The following is a 23,752-nucleotide window of genomic DNA, read 5'->3' as shown; positions in this document are numbered from 1 at the left end:
CCCTCCCCCGCGCTGTCATTCACCCCGCTCCTCTCCGCGCACAGCCAATGGAGAGACCCGGCCGAAACTGCGAGGCTAGCTCGCACCGGGCTTTTTCGCCCGGTGATTGATGTCCCAGAGTCAACAGCTAGCGAGCAGCCTGAGTGGTGAAGGAGCAGCCAGAGAAGGGTAGAATACGGCGCCCCCTCTCTGCTTCCCCTCCCCCCTACTTTAGCCCTTCTGCGCACTTCGCCTCCAAGTCTCCACGCAGCTAGGAGCCGCGCTGCCGCCTTCGCGCCCCGGTGCGCTGCCCCCAGAGCCAAGAACAGCGAGCGCCGCCGCCCAGGCCCCCCGCCCCGCGGGGCCGGGGCCGGGGCCGGGGGCCAGCATGGAGCACCTGGGTCCGCACCATCTCCACCCGGGCCACGCGGAGCCCATCAGCTTCGGTATCGACCAGATCCTCAACAGCCCGGACCAAGGCGGCTGCATGGGGCCCAACTCACGCCTCCAGGACGGAGAATACGGCCTTGGCTGTTTGGTCGGAGGCGCCTACGCTTACGGCGGCGGGGGACCAGTGGCCGGGGCCGGGGCAGGCGGCGCGGGGGCCTACGGCGCTGGTGGCCCGAGCGGTCCTGGTGGCCCGGCGGGAGGCGGCGGTAGCGCCTGCAGTATGGCCCCGCTGGCTGGCTCCTACAACGTGAACATGGCCTTGGCGGGCGGCCCCGGTCCCGGCGGCGGCGGCGGAGGCAGCGGCGGCGGAGGGGCTCTGAGCGCTGCGGGGGTGATCCGAGTGCCCGCGCACAGGCCGCTAGCGGGAGCGGTGGCCCACCCCCAGCCTCTGGCTACCGGCTTGCCCACCGTGCCCTCCGTGCCTGCTGTGCCGGGAGTCAACAACCTCACCGGCCTTACCTTCCCCTGGATGGAAAGTAACCGCAGATACACAAAGGACAGATTCACAGGTGAGTCCGGCCCGCGCGCGCCCCGCCTGGCCGCGGCCCGGGCTCTGCGCTACCCCTCCCCGGCCCAGTGGCTCCCTGCAGCCCCCTTTGCGCGCCAGGTCGCCCAGCTCCTCTTGGCGCTTCCCCCAAGTTCAGCCGCCCGCCACCTTTCTATGCTCGTGGAGTTGCCACGCGGGAAGAGTTCTCCCAGCCGCGGGGCCCCTCTGCTTCTCTCTCGCAGGACCTCTGCTCTGAGGAGCGCTCCCTGATCCGCTCTCGGAGTCCCGAGGCCCGATCAGGCGGAGGGAAGGGGAGTGTAGCTTCGGGACTCCCTTCCGCCGGCACTTGGGGCTCGGGAATCTCGGAGGAAGGGGCGCGAAGTGAACAAACTGTTTCTTCCGTCCGGGCCGATGTTTTCTGGCCAGGCGGCAAGCCCCAGAATCAGACGCAAGATAAGAACGGGTTGCCCACCGCTCGTCCCCCCCACCCCCACATACACACCAAGGTCCAGTGTCTGTTGCGCTGCCAGGCGGGCAGAGGCCACCAGCCCGAGTACAGCAACAGAGCTGGTGGGCCTGGACTGCGGGCTTCGTCCAGGTCGGTGGCAGCGTTGAGGCTGAGCCTCCCGCTTCATTTTCGTTCTGTCCGGGCTCGGCTTCCTCCCCCAACACACGGCCCTCGGGCGTGAATAACGCACCGGCGAGGCCCACGATCGATTAGCCACCAAAGGACAATTCCTGGGACGATTACGCACTCGGCGGCTCCGGCTGCCGCCCTCTCCGCTGCCTACTCCGCGCTTTCCTCCGTTTGCCCCAGCTCCCTCCGCTACTGCTTCCGCTCCTGGCGTTCAGCTCTAGCTCCTGCGGTGGCCCCTTTCCCTGGCCTCACTTCCCGCTGCCCTTAGCGTTCCCTGGGTCCAAGAGCATGATCCTCCCGCCGGGCCAGGCCCCCACGCCCGCTGAGAAGCAGCCATGAGTTGAGTCTGGGTTCCCTGTCGGGCCTTAGAGAGAAGAGGCAGCAGGCACAGGCCGCTGCCGAGACATGGGACTCCCGTGGGGCTTGGGATCCAGGGCCCAACTGTTAAAGGGCGATGGGCAGCTTAGAGCTGGACCCTAGGCTAGGAGGCCCCAAGGCGCCCCAGGCCCTCTGCTCCTGTTCCAGCCTTGGAACCTTGGCTGGGACTCTGGGTCTGTGGCAGAAGTTTGGGGTGGGGTGCACAGAGGCAGAAAAGCCATTCCATTTTGGGCCTCCAGGAAGGGCCCTGTATTTAAGGAGCCCCAATGCCTCAACACAAGTCCTCTTGGGCCTGATGAGTCAGGGCCTGGTGCCTACTCCCCCGCCCCAGCCCAGGCCAGTCTTGAAGGGCTCAATTGGAAACCCCAGCCTGGGGCCCACTGGTCCTGGATATCTTGTGAAAGGTACTCCACACAGGGCCTACTTAGGGGACCCCAGCCCATTCTAATCTTGCTTCAGCCTGAAGAAGGTCCTGAGAGAGTGAGTGTAAGGCTGTTGTTTTGTGTCACCTTGTGTTCCCCTGTGTTCTGTGTGCGTTTGCCTGTGTGCCTGTACCTATGTACCGGCTTCTTTGGGTGTATAGGTCTATAATGTGCCCCTGTTGTATGTAATGAGTCTGTGTATGTTGCTGTGTGATGGAGGCTCTGGTCAGGACATAGGGTCCAGGGTATTGACCAAGCATGGCCTCTTACTGTTGGGCAACTTCTCTGAGGCTGGAGGCCTGAAGCTGAGGGTGGGGGGACTGCGATCTTTAGTTCGCCTCAGACATGTCCCTCAAGGAGACGGGGGAAGCGACTGCAGCTGTGTCTAGTTGGGCACGTGGGAGCCCAGGGCTAGGTAGGCCTCCGTGGTGACTGGCCGTGACCTGGCTGCAGGAGGCTGTTTTCTGCCAGGGCTTGGACCTGAGGGCTGACGGGAGGATCAAGGCCCTGCTCAGGGCGTCTAGCCGCTGCGCTCGCTGATTCGCGGGGTGTCCGGGCCTGGGACACCTCCTGACGCTCTGCCGCTTGCCTCTGCCGTCTGTCTGTCTCCCGCTCCAGTGGCCCTCTCACCCTTCACTGTAACACGCCGTATAGGTCACCCCTATCAGAACCGGACACCCCCCAAGAAGAAGAAGCCGCGCACGTCCTTCACACGCCTGCAGATCTGCGAGCTGGAGAAGCGCTTCCACCGCCAGAAGTACCTGGCCTCAGCCGAACGCGCCGCCCTGGCCAAGGCGCTCAAAATGACTGACGCGCAGGTCAAAACCTGGTTCCAGAACCGGCGGACGAAGTGGAGGTGAGCGCGCAGGGCGGGCGCGGGCGGTGCAGTCTCGGGTCGCTCTGGGTTCCGGGCCTCTACCAGCGCTCACACTGCCTCTGCTCCGGGTTTCCGATAGGTTCGGGGAAGCCGGCCGCTCCAGCTAGGCTCGCGGGCAGCGGGAGGCAAGAGAGGCCGATGACCGAAATGGGGCTGGAGAGCCCCAGCTGTCTTTCACCAGAGGCTTCCTGGCTTTCTGGCCCGCACACTCTGCCGGCGCAAATGCGGCTGGTCTTCGCCGCTGCTGGGGGAAATACCCGGTTAGAGCAGTCTATGCTGTCCGGGCTTCCTGAATCAGTGAGTCCTGCGGGGCTTTTGGTTTGCGCAAACTCGCGCTTACAGAGATGCTTCCTCTATCCCGGAGCTTGGAAACAGAATGGCCTGCATTCTGTTTCTGCGCCCCAGCCGGGCTCCCGGCAGAGCGTCTGGGGCCCCAGACCGGCAGCCTGGGCTCTGCTGATTCCCTGCTCTCGAGACGACCGGCTTTTACGCAGAGGGTTCTACACCCTGGAAGGGGAAAATCAATCCGCGCCTGCTGCGGCGGGGTTTTCGAGGGTCCCACAGAACCCGGGATCAATTAGGAGCAGATGTTTGTGTGTGTGTGTGTGTGTGTGTGTGTGTGTGTGTGTGTGTGTGTAAGGGGGAGAGAGAGACAGAGAGAGAGAGAGAGACAGAGAGAGAGTCTCTCTCTCTCTGTCTCTCTGTCTCTCTCTCCCCCTGTCTCCCTCCCTCCTCCCCCCTTACATACACAATGTGTCCCACTCACTCCTAGGCAATCTTATTTCCCCGCACACACCGGCGCTTTCTCTGCTGCGCCCTCTTGGACCCATGCACCCTCCGGTACATTTGGCCCGCGTAGTTCCACGTCCTCCAGGAGTTTCTCACTAGCTCAGGCCTTAGGGGGGAGCGCAAGAGAGTCTGGGCGAAGGTGGCGGCGCCGGGCCGGGCGGGCCTGGAGCAGGAGGAAGGAATTGGAGTTTCCTCTTTTTCTGAATGAACGCGAGGAATCTGCCCGGGATTCCGCCGTCGTGGCCACAAAGGAAGCCACTGCCCCTCGAGTTTGTTGCTCTCTCCTCCCCACATTCCTGCCACTGGGATGGGGGTGGGGGACCGACTTCAGACCTCTGGAAAGCTAAAAAGGGAGCAAGGGCTAGCTGGGTACGGGGGAGGGGGACACTGGTGTTCCCAAGGCCCACCCAGAGCTGCAGCCTAGGGGAGGGGACGGAGCCGGGCAAGCTTCCCCCCCACCCCCCCGCGCCCTTCCCCCGCCCCAACCCTGGAGGTAGGGAACAGAGAAAACAGTGGCAGGCTGAGAGAAACTGAAGCACAAAGGGGAGGGGGCAAAGATAGATACCTCACCCCAGGGAGAAAAGAAAAACCCACAGCCTTACGAAGTCTTATGTATAATAAAGGAAAGCGATGGATGACGAAATCCTCCATTTTCATTTCAAACACATTCCCTTAATTCTGAGGCAACCAAAGCGGTAGGGGTGAAAGAAAAACAAGAGATAAAAATACAAAGCCCAAAGAAAGAGAACCGGCAGTTAAAAGTGTAGGAAAGAGAAAGAAGAGAGCCAGAGAGACACACAGAGCGAAAAGCAAAAAGGGGCGGCAGGAAGGAGGCCGGAATCCGCCGCTGGGAGAGGCCCTCGCCGGCTTCGCGCGGCTTCATCGATCGCCTACAAATTGCTTCTGGAGGCCCCGGGGACTCCCATTAGGTCTGTTCACCTTAGAGACAGACGTTTGATCTCAGTTGACGGGGTGGAGGGGAGGCATTAAAAGGAATCAGTGAGTCATCGCCTCCCTGGACCGCCTCGGAGGAAGCCGACTGGTCGGGCGGGAGTCTCGGCTGGACACAGACCTTGGCACACGAGGTCAGAGGCCTGGGAGACGTTCTCAGAGAGAACGGGGAGAAGAGAGGTCCGGTGGGACAGCTCTTATCCACTGACTCTTGCCTCTGTCCTGGATTCATGGGGAGGGTGAGGCCCCTCAGGCTGAGGACGGCGGCCCCTGGTCTTCCTCGGCTGGGGAGAGGCGAGACACCGTCTTACCCTTGGCTGCGCCCTCCGAAGCTGGTGGGGGTGTGGGTGCCCCAGCTGCTTGGGCCTAGCAGTTACCCACAGCTTCCCCAGGATAGCTCGCTCGACGTACTTTTCGGGTTTCCAGTCTTTGTTGGCGTCAGGAACTTCAAGATAGGGAAATGCGTTAGAGGGGCCCAAGCTGGAGTTGGGCGCTGCCAAGCCGAGCAGTGCTCGCTCAGGCTATCTCCTGGGAGGGCACCAGAAGAGTGGATAACGGCTTGTCCTCCGTGCAGGCGGCAGACGGCGGAGGAGCGTGAAGCCGAGAGGCAGCAGGCGAACCGCATCCTCCTGCAGCTGCAGCAAGAGGCCTTCCAGAAGAGCCTGGCACAGCCGCTGCCCGCCGACCCGCTCTGCGTGCACAATTCTTCACTCTTCGCCCTGCAGAACCTGCAGCCATGGTCTGACGACTCCACCAAGATCACCAGCGTCACGTCGGTGGCGTCGGCCTGCGAGTGAGCCTGCCCACCGCGAGAGGCCCGGGGCCCAGCCTAGGAGTCGCCCAGCCTAGGAGAGGCCCGAGAGCCAGGACTCTCTCCTACCCCTCCCGCCTCAGACTGCACCAGGGAGGGGAACGCCGAGCCCCTCCGCAGGGGCCCGCGCGCGCGCGCGCGCGCGTGCTCACCGAAACTGTTCTCTCTTATGCGGAAAAGAAGAAAAGAGAGCGGAGAACAGGGACCCGCGATTTCCTCCCAGATGTCCATGCGGTCCTGAGCCTGCTGGAACTATTCAGAGTCCTCTCAGTTTGCGTCTATTTTATTTTATTCTGATTTTTCACATGGAAACGAGAGGCAGGGGAGGTGGGGGGAAGAAGAGCTTCTGGGTTCCCCAGAGGACAGCATGGGCTGTCATTTGAACCCTCTCTCTGTATCCCACTCCTATCCCACACAGACACCCATAAGCCCACACAGAAGCAATTTCCCTCACCCTCTTGGTGTCACCCCAGAGTCACACACAGGGGACCTATGGCAGAGTGTCATGCATCCACAGGGTGTAGCCTTCTCACCCTTGACCCTCACTATCAGGTATAGGCCAGGGGTGACCCAGACTCATTCTGAACAGCATGGCACTTCTCACAAACACAAGGCCACGGCCACACTGTGATACACCATCCCACACACAGCAGCCACAACAGCGTCACTTGGCCTACCAGGCCATCATGCATCCTAGCTGCACCGAGGTACGCACAGGCAGGTTTTCATACAAACTTAGCCTATTTCTCCAGATCCTGTTCATAGGGGGGAGGGGTTTAAGTTATGCACTTATAAGGTGTTTTCTGTGTAACCATTTTATAAAGTGCTTGTGTAATTTATGTGAAAAAATAATAAAACCCTCCGGATCCGGAGTCAGGGCTGCCTACTCCTTGCTGAGCCCAGCACCTTGCTGCTACTTCTGTTTGGTATGAGCTGGTGCTGCTGGGTTAGTCACCGGTGCCTGAGCTTGAGGGACATCTGGGGGCCAGGACCTGAGGGTTCTGGAGAGAGGAAGGAAGGGGACAAACAGAGAGAGGGCAGAGCTGAGGAAAGGAGAGAGAGCCAGGCTCTCCTGGGACAGCTAGTGCTTGAGAGGAGATATAATGTCTTTTGCGTGTGAGAGTTGTGTGTGTGCATTGTGTGTTTGTGATAGTGTGGCAATCAGGATGTTACTGATAATGAATGGTTGTAATAGTGTTTAAGTATGTAATTATGTTTGCAATTATTGTGTGTAAGTGCTTGTTTCTGCTTAAGTTACAAATCGAAACTATCATTATGCACTCGAACTTGTAGTGGTATGTGTGTAACCATGTGTAAATGGGGCTGTGTTTTTTGGATAATTGTGTGATCACTGACCTGTATTTGTGATTGTGAATGAATCGTGTGTTAATGTTTATGAGACTGCATATTAGTTTCTCCTTGTGAATCTGTTTTTGTGTTAAATGTATGAATGGCATTGTGTATCATCTGTAAATGTATGCATGTAATTGTGTATGAGATGTAACCATGCATGAGATGTGTATTTTACTGTATATACTTGTGTGTGACAGTATGTAATTGGGGAAGTGAATTAGTGGGGAGTGTGGATCATTGTGGGTGACTGTCCCTGTGGGGAGTGTGTGAGTGGGTGTAATTGTGCACTGGTGGTGTACATGGTGCTGGGGGTCCAAGGTGGGGTATGCAGATATAGTGTCGGGGTACCAACACCTGCTAGGAGTTCTGGGGTTCTAGGCCCCTGCCCAGGAAGCTGCAGAGACTGGGGCACACTGAGTCAGTAAGGGGGCCAGGATCCTGTGTGGTGCTCTAAGCGGGACTTCGCAGAGCGAGCACTACCCTTCCCTAGGTGGGATCTGAATAAAATCACTTCTTAGGGACCTTCAGGGAGGCCCCAGACCACTCTGCCCAGGACAGCAGCCACAGTGCACAATCCTCCAGACAAGTCCACCCTGCATATAGTAGACCAATCTCAGCTGCACAAAACTGACTCGGGGCTGCTTTTGTGGAAGAAGCTAGATGGTGGAGGGTCTGGGGAACATGCCATCCTGGGGCGGCAGAGTGGGGAGATAGGAGACTCTTCTTTGGGTTAGGAGAGTGAGAGAACTTTGTGGCTAGAAACTAGAAGTGAGTGGTATTGGGGGCTTTGTGTGTGCAATGGGACTGAGGGAGGGGGACCACGGAAACCAGCAGAGTCACTGTCCTCACCCCTGCCCAGGCTCCATCCTGGACCTGCCCTATAAAATGGAAACAAAGCACAGGAAGGAGGCCCAAAGAGAAATTTGACTGTGTGGGGAATGGGCAGTGCTCCTCCATTCCTCAACAGTGGTTCCCTTGGAGCCCGACCTCTGAAAGAGAGAATTCTGGGTCCAAAGCTCATAGGCTGGTCCCCTGCTCCCATCCCCCAGGCCCAAGGGGTACCAAAGCCAGGCCCTGTCAGGCTGCGTGTTATTGGTCTTGGGGAGAAGGTTCTGGTCCCAACGCCAAGTCTGCAGTGGGTCTCCAGCCTGCAGTGGCTGCAGCGCCCAGTGCCGGGCTGAGTGAAATCCAGAAATGGCTTCCTGGAATCGCAGAATTCGTCTCCTCCTGCCTGCGGCTGTCCCCTTCCCTCCCGCGGGGACTGGAGCCTCCCGGCCCTCACTCTTCATAAGGTAAGGTATCTATTTGCGGGCGTTAAGGCTCACCTTCAGTGTCCCCCCCACCCCCAGCCCAGCATTCCAGAGTCTCAGGACTTCAGGGGAGACTGGGGCCTCCCTCCCATCTCCCAGTTCCTGGAACCCCTTGGAGAAGCGGCTGTGCTCCGAAGGCTCCTGGATATTTTCTGGCGAACACTGTCCAGCTGAGGAGCTGAGGTAGGAACCGGGAGTAGCTGCCCGGCCCAAACACAAACCCCTAAACCGGCTCTGAAGTCCGGGCTCTTCACCGCCAACCCCTCGACCCCTCTTGCAAGACAAACGCAAGCAAAATTAGGCATAACGCACCCCTCCCCCCAAATATTTCCTACTTCCCCATCTTCACAAACAGCTAGGGCTCACACTCCTGCACGCGCCGGCGAATGCCTGCTCAGTCCCGCAGCTTTCGGTTCCTGTCCAGCTTGTCTGGGACTCGCGGGGAAGTGGCACCCCCACATCCCGGGATCGCGAGCACTTTCCCCGGCTCTGGCGCCCACTGCGGGTGGCCACCAGGCTACCCTGATGTCCTACCCGATTCCACGTGCCTGCTCCCTGCGCTCGCTGGAGGCCCGGGTCGCGCGCTCTTCGGGGCCACTCCCACGCGCCCAAGCCCTCGGGCGAGGAGTCCCACGGGTACCAGACTTCCCAGGGCACTGAGGCTCTTGGCGCTAAGGGACCACGCAAGACTTCCCTCTCTCCGCCCAGAATTCGTTGGGACCGAATCTCGGCAAATCCCGCGTCGGCCGAGGGCCGCTGCAGCCGGGAAAGGCCAGGCTTGCTGCGGGGCCCTACACATTCAGTCCCGCGTGGGGCGGAGGCCCGGAGGGGAGGCAACTGCGAGGGTCACAGCAGAAAGCTCACAACTCCCCGCCTGCCACCGTGCCTGCTAGAAATGGTCGGTCTCTGTTCGAAAATAGAAAAGGGACTAATTATCCGAATAATTGTACGTAGAGGTGAGGAGAAAGAAGAGGAATTAACGAACCTGCCTGGGTAGAAGGGCAGGCCTTGGCTTTTCTTCCTTGGCTTGAGTGAGCCGACTGCACTTCCCGGATGAGTGAGCCCCGAACAGCCAGCGAGGTCACTCAGTGGGCAGTGGCCTGCAGGGCCCAGAAACTCGTGCAGGACTGGGGTCCCAGACGCCGTGTTGTGCCTTGGGTGGCACACAGAGAATCTGGCTCAACCTGTTAACTATAATAGAAGCTTTGTGTGGCCTGATCTGTGCTTGGGGGTTGTGTGGGCATGGCCTGAGCATTGCCTTGCGAGGGCCCCACCGTGGTGGCAGGTGTGGGGTTTGTTCTAAGCTCAGGACTGAGATGGGCATCCTGTTTGTGGTGTGAGTGACAAAGTAGGTTCCAGGTGTATGAGACGACTAAGCAGGTACCTCCCTCTCTGCTTGAGGAGCTGGAGCAGCTGGGAATCGGAGGCCAAGCTATGGTGGTGGGAGGGGGAGGAAGCTGTGGCCCCCGCCGCCCCAAGGGCCCCTCGGGCTAGATGTGGGAGGAAACACCCTCCCTCATGTTCTGCTCCTCCTGCTCCCCTCACACCCACCTTCACACACTTCTCACTCCCACGCAGCCCCAGAGTCCTGCTCCAAAACGGCAATCCCCCTCTTAGGCTCTCTCTAACCAGCTCCCAGTTTGGAGCCCCTCTGGCCAAGCCGCTGCCTGGGCAACTAACAGGAGCTGCCTGGGCTTTTTCCAAATGGCACGAATCCACTGCCCAAAGTCGTCCCAGGGGGGCGGGTGGCACCACTCGCCTGCACCCACGCCTGGATTCCTTATCCCAGGGAGTTCAATAGAAACAGACTGAGCAAGCGGGAGGGCTGGAGCCAGTCTGCATTTTCCAAGGAGCTCAGAGCATACTCAGAAGATAGTGTGTTCCATGGGGGGGGAGGGATAGGGATGAGTGCAGGGAGTGACGGGTATCCATGTTGTGTTGAGGGGTGGGTACAAACTCATACCCTCTCATTCACAACCTGCACTGTGTACAGCCTCACGTACCTCCTCCAGCTATGCATGGGGTGTGCCATGTTACTCAAGGGGAGCTACAGGTGTGTGGTGCTACACACACACACACACACACACACATACACAATCTCCACTGCTGGCGTTAGCAGCTACTCTCACAAGCTCAGCTCCTCAGGGCCCCACCAAGCTCCTAGGGGCGGTTACACCAGGCCACCCCGTCTTGGGTATCCCTCCTTCCTTTCCTCTCTCCTCTGCCCCCAGCTCGGAGGGAGGAGGGTCTAACTCGACTGCTAGTCGGCCTAGGGGTGGGGATTTCCCAGGCCCTCGCCTTAGCTTCTAGCCCTGCAGCTCCGGCGGCCACACACCCCATGAGCCTGAGACTGGGCTTTGGGGCCACGCGCCTCCCTAGATTCTGGCCAGGACCCCAACAAGGCCCAGAAAGTCCAGTGGCCGCCGCTGCCTTCCCGAAGCCTACGGAAATCCGGTATCCTTGTGTATGCTAGAAGGTGGTGGAGGGCGTGGGGATGCGAGGCCCCCAGTGTTGTGCGCTGCCCTAAAGGGGAGGCTTGGTGGGAACTGCTCCTGCTCCCTCACGTTTTCCGCCCTATGGTCCCAGTACCCACATATTTTTGGCTCCTGAGGGAGGAGTCGCAAATTCAAAAGCTGGAGGCGGCGGCGGCGACTCAGCCACCGCCCACAGTGGGAGCGGGACCTGAGGCTTCAACGCAGAAACGCAGGACAAGTGGGTTCCGGGCGCCCTCTAGAGGCTGCGTGGGGGGAAGCGCCTCTAGCCCCGGCCCTGGGAACTTGGGGTCTGAGGGACACTTGGGATAGCAGGGGTGGCTGCTTCCAGCCTGAGTGGAAAATAATAACGATAAATAATATTAATAAGTGGCATTATTGAGCGCTTTCTGTGTTCCAGGCACTGCACTAGTTTAAAAGTAGTAATACGTTTCTAACAACCACCCTATGACGTAAGTGGTATTTTCATCCCACTTTATAGACCAGGAAAATTGAAGTCCAGGGCGGTTAAGCAATTTGCCTAAGAGCGCGTGGCTGATAATAAGTGGGGGCCAGCATTTTAATTCACGGTCTAACCCTAGAACCAACGTCTCTGGGAGGGATGGATTTGGGCTGGAGGTGAGACCCTACCAGCCTTTTTGTGGAGAGAGCTCTTAGCTCAGAGGTGTGCTGGGAGTTTGCCCCCTAGGACTCTGGGGGAAAATAATGCTTCCAAGCCACCCAGTCCACTGGGACCCTTCAGGCTTTGATTGACTATCCAAGACTATCTCCGAAGCACCGTCAGGCCAATGAGACCCCCTCCTCCTCCACACCTATCTAGCGGCCACCCTCTGGCCCTCCCAGCCTGGGCTTTGCCTCCTTCTGGGATGGAAGGGCGTTCTGTGCGCTTCCACTCCTCCCCTTCCCTCTTCTGGGTTGGCAAAATGGGAGGACTCAAACAAGCAGAAAGTTAAAAATAGAAGCAATGAATCACACTTTATTAGACAAAGGGATGGAGAACCAGGAAGGAAAATCTTTTCCATCTGCTCTGTGCAAAGACGGTAGCTGGGGAGGCTGCCGTGCACTGGAGAATGAGGGGTGCGTTGAGGTGGGTTAGGAGGGTACAGCCCGAAGGGTGGAGAGTTAGCAGGAGTTTTTGTTGACCTTTTAGGCTGTAAGAATCGATCAGAATATGAAAAGAAAAGAGAGCTCGGCCATCCAGTCTCCCCACTTCCACAGTCGTAGAGGTGGGGGTAAGGGAGGTGTCCTAGGGAGACTCTTTTATATACAACGTAAGATATACTCATTTATATGTAAATGCCCCTGAAATGGTCTTAAACTTTAAGGTGTGGAAGAAGCGCTTGGGGATCTTGTTAAAATGCAGATTCTCACTCATTAAATTTGGGGTAGGGCCTGAGAGTCCAGATTGAGAACAACAAGCTTCCTGTGGTGTTAATGCCAGTTTGAGAATCAAGGTCTTAAACTCCACCCTATGTCTGAGAGCTAATCCTGGGTTCTCAAACTTGCCAAATATGCCCTGCAGTCTTGTTTTCTTTGCCCTAGAGTATTTTTCCATTTTATTTACAGAAAAGAAAAGATACAGACACAATCAATACTCCTTTTGATATGTTTCTGATAATTCATTCTCTAGCATGCCACAGACCTCACTACTCCCTGGGCTCTCCTGTCCTGCTCCTTCCCTGTTACCTTCGTGGCCTCTTCAAAACGCCATTCCCTCTCCTTTTGCACCTGTCTCTCTTTCCAAAACCCTCTTTCACTCCCAGGAGGATGCTGGGGTGGCTTTGGACAGCAGACTAAGTTTTGAGCTTGGCTTCTGTGTTTCCTAACCTCCGGCAAGTTAATTAAATTTGATTAAAGTTATTTTCATTACAGTTATTTTATTCAACTTTCATTGCCCAAGTTATAGGGCCAGTCCTTCCCCGGATTACGGAAGGGATTAAGGAGATAACGCAGGCAAAAGCACTTGGCTCTACACAGGTGTTCCAGGTAAGGTGCTTGGCGCCCCAGGGTGGCTAGACCTGGTTTGTCCACGCACCAGGTGGGGTGGAGCTGTAGGGGGTGGTTGATACGAACTGCAAGGGAATCTGCTCTCCCCACCTCATTTCCAGATCCTGGATTTCCTGGGGAAAGTTGAGTGGCTGCTCTCCTCTCTGGGAGCTTTCCCTCCACAGAACTTCAAAAGGAGGCTTATTGTGTATTTAGGTGCCTCACTTCCTGCCCGTTCTTGGAGCAGGGGATAGATTAGCGAGTCCCCTTGTTCACAGGCGCCCAACTGTCCAGTGGGGCTGGCAGGGAGCGAGCTGGTAGAGACCCTGCCGGGATGTGTGGAGACCCCAGGGAGGGAACCTGTGTGAGGACCTGCCCAGTCCTAGAGGGCTGGAAGAGCCTGGCGGGTGGGGCCCCTGCAGAGCAATGTGTCCCCCCTACCATCCACACTCACACCCACCCACACCCACCCCACACTTCCTCATGTGCTCATAGGGACACACTGTATCACTTTCTGTATCACTTTCTGGCTGGGTCTCAGGCTGACCCCTGTATCTGGGTCCATACCAGGGGACAGTCCTGCTGCATGTTTAGACATTTACCCCCTCTTTCCCGGGCCATAGCTGGGTTACACACCAGCTGCTCTCTCCAGATCTCACTCCCATGTTTACCTCCAGTCCAGGGAAACGGAGGATGGCATGCATTCAGCCACTTGTTCCCAGATGGCCACATTGTCATGCCTGACTGCACACAGACCTCAAAGCGATCTCACAGGTTCATAGGAAAACATTAGGGGATTTCCCTGGCGTGCTTTCACCAGTTCACTTGCTTTCAAGGGAGAACCAGCTTCTGCACGTTGGCACACTTGTTCAGGAGCCCCCACTTGAGCTCACAGACATGCAGTCATACCCTTGAACGCATTTTGTATCCACAGGCTTCCCTCCCTTTCCCATCTCAGGCCAGAAATTGGGTGCTTTCTGGTCAGTGCAAAAAGGCGTGGATACTGCCCTGGGGTGGATTATGCAGTGGGTTAGGCAGGAGGAGAGGGAGGGGACAGTTATGAACCCCACAGCAGCCCCAAGCCAGATCTACACCCTCACTTGTCCTAGGGCAGAGTGAGGTGCCCGCCTTCCTCTGCATTCAGGAGCTCTGGGATGCAAATACACCTCACCGCCCAGTCTACCGTGCCAGCGCCTTAGTAACCAGTCTAAGCCCAGTAGGAGAGGCTTCTAGCGCAGAGAGTGTGCCCAGGGTGGTGCGTGAGGGATAGGATGTTTCTCCATGTGGGGTCAACTGAAGTAGCAGATCTTTGGAAGGCCTGGGGCCTTTGGTTACACCAATGAGCAAAACCCTCCATCAATCCCTGAGTTTATTGCCCTGCGGTAGGTTCCACCCACCCCTCTACACCGCAGTCCTGCTTCCTCGTTTGTCATGGGGTGTCACTGCCAGTTCGTAGGAGTTCACAGGACTCCAGTGAGCCACGGCGACACCAAAAAAAGAGCTGGAGCTGCCCCGCGCGGTGCGTTGGAGACAGCCCAGAGCGTTCAGCCGCCTCAAACCTAAGTGTCCAGGCGGAGAGCTCTGTAGGGACGGTTAGTGAACAACTCAGAATTGCCCCCTCCTCGACCCCCGCCCCGTGCAGCCACTGGGATTGTTGGGGCTGGACAGCTGGGGATACTTGAAGGCAGGGGATGCCCAGTGGGCATTTGCCAGCAATGAGAAAAAGGTGAGAAACGGGCTTTCATTTTGAAGCCTGGTCCCGCCAGGATCCGGGATTCATAGTATAAACAGGTTTCTGGTGAGAAAGGACATCTTGCACCACCGCCCCCAAATCGGGTCCTCCGGGGATTTCCAAGGGCGGGGCAGCAGGGAAGAAAACGCAGCCTGCGTCCAACTGCTTGGATCTAACCCCTCCGCAAACTGGAGCCTCCACCTAGCTCGGACCCAGACTTCGGGGGCTTGGGGTGGTTCGATCCCAGCTGCAAGGTCGCCACAGAAGCTGGAGAATTCGGCCGAGCTGGAATTTCTCCCGAGGTGAGTCGCTCTGCTCCGCCGCGCCCCGAGATGAGAGTGAATTCGGCCACCCGGCCCTGTCCTGAGCTGCAGAGCGGCCTGAGAGGCGGCGCCCTCAGTCCTGGCAGAGAAGGGCTTTCGTTTCATCCCAGCGCTCCAGGTACACACGTCCCTGGCGGCTCCAGACTCAGCGAGCTCGGCCACCGGTTTCTCCTGTCGGCTTCATCCCTTCTGGGGACCCAAGACCCGAGCGGGGCAGGACAGTGCGCGGCGCGCCAGCTTTTTCTTGCGGCTCTGGGATTCTCCCCGCCTCCAGAAATTGTGGGAAGCCAGCGTCTGTGCCCCGCTCTGTATGACCTGGGGAGCGCCGGGACCACGGATTTGCTCCCGGGGGGCTTGGGGCAGAGACCCACGAGCAGAGCTCAGCGTACCGTGATCCTACATCGCGCCTCACTGGAGATCCCGACCGCCTAGCAGCAGAAAGGCAGGTGCTTGGAAGCCCATGGGAGAGGCAAGGTCCTTCAGGTCAGGATTCATCCTGTAACCAGGAGGAGGAGGCTACAGGGTCCCAAGGCGAGAACCTGGAAGGAGAAACATACACTTTCCCATGGCTTTCGGGGGCAAATAAGTACCACTCAGCTTCCTCTCTGCGGTCCTGGGCTCTGTGAGGCTCCAGGAGGACCTAGAGAGGGCATTACTCCACTCTAGATAGATGACAGCCCCAAGGGGGCAACTATGGAATCAGCCAGCTTCATGTCCATCCTCCCACCCCCCAATGAGTTCTCCCGTCACATGACCCAGCTTGTGGCATCTATGACGGATCTCGGCAAGGGCAAGGCTGATGGAAGAGTTCAGGTGCTGTTACTTTTTGTTTAGGAGAAAACACTGAGGCTCCTGTGTCCCTGGGAAGCCCTCCTGCGACTGTGCTGTGGGGTTCATCTCAGGGAGCAGTGAGCCCTGCTGCCTCCTCTTCACATTCCTTAGAAAGGTCAGGAATCCCAAGAAAAGGAAGAGCTAACTCCGCTCTGACTGCTCCTCCCCAGAGAGCTGAACTTACCCTCCATCTCTGCCTTTATGGGTCTTGGATGCAGAGCAGGAGGAGCTGTGCTGAGTCCTTTGGATCTCTCTGGGCCACAGGCCTAGCAACTGTCAACAATCACTGCAGTTGTCCTGACAAATGGGTCTTTTTAGTGACCAGAGTCCACAAAAGAGAACTGTAGGAAACAGTATCCCTTTCCAACCAATACAGGACAGGAGACTTCTTACCTACAGAAGAAAATACTTCTCAACACTAGACTGCAGAGAAGACTCCCCTTCCTTGAACCCTTGATTTTAAGTAGTTTACAGAATCAATAGAACATCTGAAGAATTAAGGAAGACTGGCTTCAGAAAATATCATGAGGTCACACCGTAGGAAAAGCGGGTTAGGGCACTGCTGCTGGCACCCCTGGTACTAAACTCTTGGCATGAACATCACTAGGTGTAATTTTTCAAGTCTCCTGTTCTTACTTTACTCCCTCAAGATTCAAAGCTCCTGTGAGATAATTTGATTGGCTAAACGTAAGACATATCCCAGGCACTGGCTGTCAAAGATAGGGAGAGAACAAAGTTCCTTAGGTTCCTATGTTTTCCTATAAAACTCCTCCACCAATATTTACGTTGTTTGGAGAAAGTCTCCCCAATCAGGAAGAGTGCTCAGATGCTAGATTAAAAAAAAAAAAAAAGGAAAATAAATGCCACTACAGTCCACTCCTTTAGTTGCCCAATATTCCACATATGCCTTTTCCCCCTAAATTTACAGTCCTTTCCCCTACAAAATGCTCCCATCCAACGTCACTCATACAGAATGTATTCAACTTGCCCCCAAGGGAGACAACCCAAATCCTCACAGCTCTAAGTTTAGGATCTTCATTCTATTCTTCTTCTAGTTCTATTGGAATCCTGTGTCAGTATTCTGCAACCTGTGGACTAAAGTGTAAAGTTAATCATCATCACACATAATAATACAATAGCAAGGGAATAAGAACTGAAATAAATGGAAATAAGTTAAAACATATAAATGTCTAACATGACAGAAGGTCAGGAGCTGCTTTGCATTCTCTTTTTTCTTTTCCCAAGTCAAGTTGTTGTCCTTTCAGTCCTAGTTGTGGAGGGTGCAGCTCAGCTCCAGGTCCAGTTGCCGTTGCTAGTTGCAGGGGGCACAGCCCACCATCCCTTGCGGGACTCGGGGACTCGAGGAATCAAACTGGCAACCTTGTGTTTGAGAGCCCACCGGCCCATGTGGGACTCGCACAGGCAGCCTTCGGAGTTAGGAGCCTGGAGCTCTAACCGCCTGAGCCACCGGGCCAGCCCTGCTTTGCATTCTTTGGGGGAGAAGCAAGCCTTTATTCCTTGAAGGATTGGAGCCCTGGGTTGTCCTGTCTATGAAGGGTTGTAGGGGTCTTTCATTAACTTTTACCACTGGATATAACAGTTCTAGGAGGCACCCCAAGGAAGCCCCTTGGTTTCACGAATATTTTTTTTTGCCTATTACCCAGAGAAAAACATCCTACTTGACTTTAATATTTTGCATCAACCACCCTGGCCAATTCTGTAATCCCCCTTTAATCTGTTCATCCATTGGTATGAGCAACCAGAAGTGACCAGGTAGCAATTTCTGCTTCCAATTCTATAAAAATATTGTTTTTTCTGGTGAGAACTTTCTTCCCTTGAGGACTCTCTAATCCTAATCCAGCAGAAACAAGAGTCACAGGAAGTGAGGGTGTCATTGGGTACTTGTAGGAAGTGCCCATGAGGCTATGGGTGAAATAACATCCTACGAGTTAATCACTAGCTCACAGCATGGACCTCATCCTTGAAGTGCTGCACCATACCCTCATAATACCAAACTGTGCTAACAAAGAGTCCATAAATGCAATTTCTTAAGCATGATAAAAGTTTACTCTTTTTCTTACATCCAGGGAAGAGAGATATCTGGGAAGAGAGGTCATTCTGCTCTATGGACACATCTGGAAACCCAAACTAAAGAGGAAGCTCTGCCATCTTCAAGAGGTACCTTCCAAAGTCGTCAGTCCTGTGCAGCAGGAAGGAAAGGATTCAGCAACTCCAAGGTAAGCTCTTTAATAATATGACTTGAAAGCTGTACCTATTCCACTTACATCCATTGAGGAGAACTAGCTACAAGGGAGGCTGGGAAATGTAGTCCTTAGGTGGACAACCATATGCTCAGGAGAAAGGGAGAAAGTGTTTGAGGGGACAAGCCATTATCTCTATTACACCACTCCATTGATCTATAAAGTTAGCTGTTTCTGAATGATGGAATATATAAATAAAGTAGTGAATCTCATGGATATTAGCCTGTTTTTTAAATTTGCAAAATGAATTCTTGTTAAGAAGCGATGTTGTGTGGGAAATCAGACAGTTATAAGTCATAGAGTAAGTCAGTGGATGATAGTATTGGCAGAAGCTTGATGCTTAGAGAAGACATACCCAGATCTTCCACTAGATACTTCACTGGGCCTTCTGCGGTTATAGAACAGTATAGAGGACTTGGGGTTGATTGCCACTGCTGACAGTTGGACACTTTAGTGATGGTAACCAAGTTAGCTTTGCTGAGATGGTGATTCATGCATAGCTTTCATCTCACTCTTGTGGCCATCTGTTCAGGAGAACACTGAGCAAGCCCTGGGGTGCTGAGGGAAGGGGACTGGCTGAGATCCAGAGTGGGTCATCTTGTCCACCTGATTATTGAGAATGCTTTTCATAGTGGGAGTCTTCTGGTGATCATTTCATAAAACACAAGTATTTTCACATTCTATATACCCTCCAAAAGATTCTTTTTTTGTATTTTTCCTTCTACTTCCTTGCCCCAAATCTTTAATCTCATTCCTTTCAAGCCCTTTACCATCTGTCTAAACCATTAGCCTCTGCCCATACATTTACTGCAGATCAGGCCATCTCCCCTTCCAGACAGTGAGCCACAAAATATACTGTTCAACATTCTGCATACTGGGGAGGTTTATCTTCTCCGTTGTATTTCAGAGCCATCCCTAAATGGGACTACACAGCAGTGGTCTGTTTCTGGCCACGGTTGGTATATTGCACTATAAACTAGACTTGACATTATTTTCCCTCCATCATCCGGTGTTAGTATATTTCCTAGGAGATCGGAGATGTGGAGCGATGGGTGGCACTTTGTGATATGTGTGATGATGAGGCAAGTTGGCTGCTTATGGTGAGAAATATAAGGATACACTCACACTTAGTGTCATGCAAATACAGGGTCAGCACCTGAGTGAGTACCTCCTTAACTTTCACACCTTGGCATCGTGCCAACCTCATCCTGTCCAGGCCATGGTGAGTGGCCTGCACTGGACACTTACTTGTTTACGCCTTCAGGACCTCCATGGACCTTCTTCCATAGGTTCCACTTCCACTTGATGATGGACTCTAAAGGGCACAGCTGACACGTGGCTAGGTAGATCAGCTAGCAGCTAGCTCAATCCATTTCAGTGTCTCTTGTACACCTAGTGATTTCGAGCAAACCCAGGCCCCTTCTGTAAGTAGCTATTTTCTTTCAGGAAAAATAAAGACTCCTGGTTCTTTATTGGGCCATAAGAGGTGCCTCTACTGCGATTCATCTCTTGTGACGTGCCACAGGCTCCATGTAGCACCTTGATGTGCCATAGAAACTTTGAACTTTCTCCAAGACTCATCCATGTTCTCTTGATAATTAATAGAGATATGATAGGAATCATTACTCTTCGCTTTTATAGTCTTTTATGGTATAATCTTTGCAATTCCCCCAGGACGTAGCTTTTGATCTACTATTTTAGCAGGAAGTGAGAGCTCTAGTGGCTTCCATTTTGCGTTTCCAATTACTGGATTGCCAGTATGTGGTTTTTTTGCTAGTTATTGAGGATAGAATAGAAGATAGCCATGGAATGGGTTTGGAGTCCCACTGGGCCCTGTAAGGCACATAATGAAATTCAATAAATGATAGCTATAATTATCAAAGAACATTCTTTTGATGCTATTACAGTGTTCCTCTCTGAGGATGCTCAATCTCCCTTTTACTTAAGGGACCTTAGATCTATGACATAACTCAGTTCTGGGAATTGAGGGAGGTGCCTACATTCTTTATCATTGGGACTTACTATCTATCATCACTTACTTACCTGTAATAGAATAGTACATAGAAACCTAAGTAATAGAAACCTAAAATAATAGTACATAGAAACCTAAGTAATAGAAACCTAAAATAATAGTCACTTATACATGATAGTTCATTTCTCTCTCATGTAATAGTCCAAATGTAGGTTGTCCAGAGCTGGTCTCTATTCCACAGGGCCATCCAGGGACCTATGCTCCTTTTTATATTGTTCTCTCACCATCACTAGAGTATTTTCCTTCTCCACCCTCCAAAATACCTCATAACTGCTTCTTTATTCTGAGCAGCAGGATGGAAAAAGGTGAGGAAGAAGAGGATAACCCCTACCTTTAAGGACACACCTGAAAATTATACATATTATTTACACTCACATCCTATTTGTTAGAGCTGATTCACATGGCCATACCTAGCTGCAACAGAGCCTGGGAAATGTAGTTTGTATTCTGGGTAGCCATGTGTTCAGCTAAAATCCAAAGGTCCAGTTACTATGAGAGAGAAGGGGGGAATAGGTATCGGAAAACAATTAGTATTCTTTGATACAGTAACTCAACTCAAGCCTCTGTTCATGAGTTTTTACCATTTTTAAAAAGTACTGATCAAGTGGAAACTGGATGGGCTATTTTGATTCCAGGCACTTATTAGAAGAAGCAAAATTAATGATAATGGTTAGGGATCTTTGTCCATGGAGTATCTGTCAGCTCCATTGACTAATGTGTTATTTATGTTCATTATTCTCTACTCCTTAAGTGTTGTTACTTGGTCTAAAGCACACAGAGTTCTTTATTTTCTTTCTTTTTTAAATTAAATTTATTGGGGTGACATTGGTTAATAAAATTAGATAGGTTTCAAGTGTACAATTCTATAATACATCATCTATATAGTGCACTGTGTGTTCACCACCCAAAGTCAAATCTATTTCCGTCACCATATATTTGATCCCCTTTACCCTTTTCTACCTCCCCTTCATTTTCTTTTAAACAGAGAGTCACACACCATCTCCCACTAACATCCTTAGCCTACAGAGAACAACTTACTAATACTCTGCCAGGTTCTTCTGTTATTCCTTTCACCAAAGTATTTTTCAAATTCTTTGAGAACAAAACACCTGGGGCCCCTTCTTCCAGGGACATAATGGGTGGGTGGTAGAGTTGCACACAATGAATCTTCTCTAATGTTCCTATCTTCACAGAACTTCAGGTTCCCTTGAAGCCACACTTTGTCTGACATTGTACCTTTGGATCAGGCTGAGTTTAAAGATGTGCAAGCACTTAGCAAAGATTCTGGAGTTGCTGTTCTGGTTTGAGCAGCTGGGAGTCCAGGTTTCTGTCAACTGCTTCTTCAAACAGAACCACCCCCCAAAATTTGCCTGCTGAGATGTGACATATCTGAAGAAAATGCTGGGTAGGAGGGGTGAGGATAAATGGTGTCCTCTTGCAAGGGACCGCCAGAGATGTCACAGCATCATCAGTCAAGGGAGGTGCATTGCCAGACAATGGCGAGGAGCAGCTAGCTAGGAGGAGAAGCTCAGTGAGACTTGGGGGTTTCCTCTAAATATTTCTTATATAGTCCAATTCAGTTCTTGGAATTCCATTGTTTCCTAATCAATGTCTTATTTTATAAGACTGTGATTTGTCTGACATTATAGTTCAAAAACCATAGGATCAAATTGCAAGATTGGTTTTCATTTATGTCAGCACTGTTGCTACAAGAGATAAGGTATATTTCCCAGTAACGATAGAAATTCCATGGGCTTAAGTCATAACTTCGAGCTGAGAATTTAGGGCTTGAGCTTATTATCCAATTTCTATAGGCTGTCCTGTGGTTTTAGAAGCAGGCAATCTATCCCATGTGGTCGTCTAATGCTTCTCCTCAGTGGACACTTCATCCTAGGTGACCACAGGTAGTAATTTAATCAGCTGATTTGTATTGTATGGCATAGGCTACAAATTCCCATTCCAGAATCCCTATAAACTAAACCAAATAACTGATCCCCATTTCCCCCATTTCCTTGATAATCTTTCGCCTACCGTCATTTGCCTGGTACCAATTTATGTATCCGTTAGGGTTCTTGGCAGCAAGCATGAAATTTAACTTAAGCTACCCTAAAGACAAAAGAGTAAGGAGAGTTTGGGGGAAACAGTTTAGGTAGCTCATAGAATCCACATTAGAAAAAAAAAGTGTGCAGGAACCAGGAAGGCAGCAAATACAGCCAAGGTCAAACCACAAGAATATTCTGGCTGAGAGTCCCTACTGTTGTTACAGCCTCCGAGCACTCAGTGCTGCTGGCTCTGTGTTCCCAGGCCCATGGTCCCCACTTTGAATACGGTTTCACCTGTCCCTATATCTTTGAGTAATCCTGGGTAGGAGCATCAATTGGCTCAACTTGGGTCATGTGCCCACAAGCTACCTGACAGTCGGGTGGAAAGAGAAAGCTCTGGCCTCTTCGCTTCTCTAGTGGCAGATGCGATGCTGCCTCCCTACTAAAGCACACGACGTGGGGTTCCTCCCAAATTAGAGGGTGTTCAGATGTGGAGTAGCCACACACACACACACACACACACACACACACACACACACACACACACACACACACCTGTTCACTGTAGTTGGGAATTCCTGGCTTTCCCCCCTTCCTTCTCCACACCCCTAAGAATCCCTCTCCAATTTATGTATCCATTATGTATCCTCTACAACTCAGCCTGTCCTCTCATCTAACCCAAGCCACTGACAAACCCCAGGCCTGGAGCTGTATCACCACCTCCTACTTTCTCTCTTCACCAGGCCACAGAGCTTTGCTGGAGAAAATCACACTGCTGGAGGACAGGTAAATTCATAGGGTTCAGCTTTTGTTGAATCTCACCAAAGCTTAGATACTCTTTTATGTTAGATGTCATAATATTTACCTCTAAAAAAAAAAATAAGGTTCTTTTTGTACATGGCTAAAATTAACAGTATTTTTTAATAGCATCTAATATCCACCCCACATTCAAACTGTTCCCCAAATCTTGTGAAGGCAATCTTTCTGTAAGGCAACGACGGTTATATCACTTCCTTCATCAAATTATTTCAATATAGCAACATTGTAAAATAATGCAAATGGTACAAAGTGGTATGAAATAAAATGGGAAAGCACTTCTCTTCCTCCTCTCCTTTCTCTTCTCTCTTCTCCTTTCCAGTCCTGTCCATCTCTTCAAAGTATCAATTGTTGCTTTCATGTGTTTTTTTCCAATATTATTCAAAAATAATATTTTTCCAGACATTCACATGCAAGCAGGTACATTTATTAACACAGAATACAAAGGGATCACACCACACACACACTCTCATGTGACTTGCTTTATTCATTTGATAACCTATCTTGGACATCTTTCCATGTCAAAAAAAAAAAAAAGGTTGGCCCAGTGGCTCAGGTGGTTGGAGCACCGTGCTCCTAATGCCAAGGTCACAGGTTCGATGCCCACATGGGCCAGTGAGCTGTGCCCTCTACAGCTAAGATTGTGAACAACAGCTCTCCCTGGAGCTGGGCTGCTGAGTGCTGCCTTGGGCTGGGGCGCGCAAGGCTCATAATACCAGCATGGGCCAGGGAGCTGTGTCCTACACAACTAGACTGAAAAACAACGGCTTGAACCGGAGTGGGGGTGGGAGGT

The 23,752-nt window shown here is 52.9% G+C and overlaps 1 protein-coding gene across 2 annotated transcripts; it reads left to right on the top strand.

Annotated features, from left to right (window-relative positions):
• Positions 1 to 88: 88 nt before the first annotated feature.
• TLX1 (T cell leukemia homeobox 1) lies at positions 89 to 5,804 on the top strand. Of its 2 annotated transcripts, none has more exons than XM_033129746.1 (3): positions 89 to 938; positions 2,972 to 3,209; positions 5,545 to 5,804. In XM_033129746.1, exons 1-3 carry the CDS (start codon positions 368 to 370, stop codon positions 5,765 to 5,767), a joined length of 1,032 nt encoding a protein of 343 aa, XP_032985637.1. In that variant the 5' UTR covers positions 89 to 367; the 3' UTR covers positions 5,768 to 5,804. The 2 variants fall into 2 exon arrangements, with proteins under 2 accessions (XP_032985637.1, XP_032985638.1); XM_033129747.1 differs by having other exon boundaries at positions 109 to 938; positions 3,008 to 3,209.
• The last annotated feature ends 17,948 nt before the right edge of the window (positions 5,805 to 23,752 follow it).

Source organism: Rhinolophus ferrumequinum, chromosome 16 (genome assembly GCF_004115265.2).
Source record: "Rhinolophus ferrumequinum isolate MPI-CBG mRhiFer1 chromosome 16, mRhiFer1_v1.p, whole genome shotgun sequence".
NCBI classification, from domain to species: Eukaryota; Metazoa; Chordata; class Mammalia; order Chiroptera; family Rhinolophidae; genus Rhinolophus; species Rhinolophus ferrumequinum.
The sequence above is the reverse complement of the archived record's forward strand: the minus strand, read 5'-3'. Positions and strand labels throughout refer to the sequence as shown.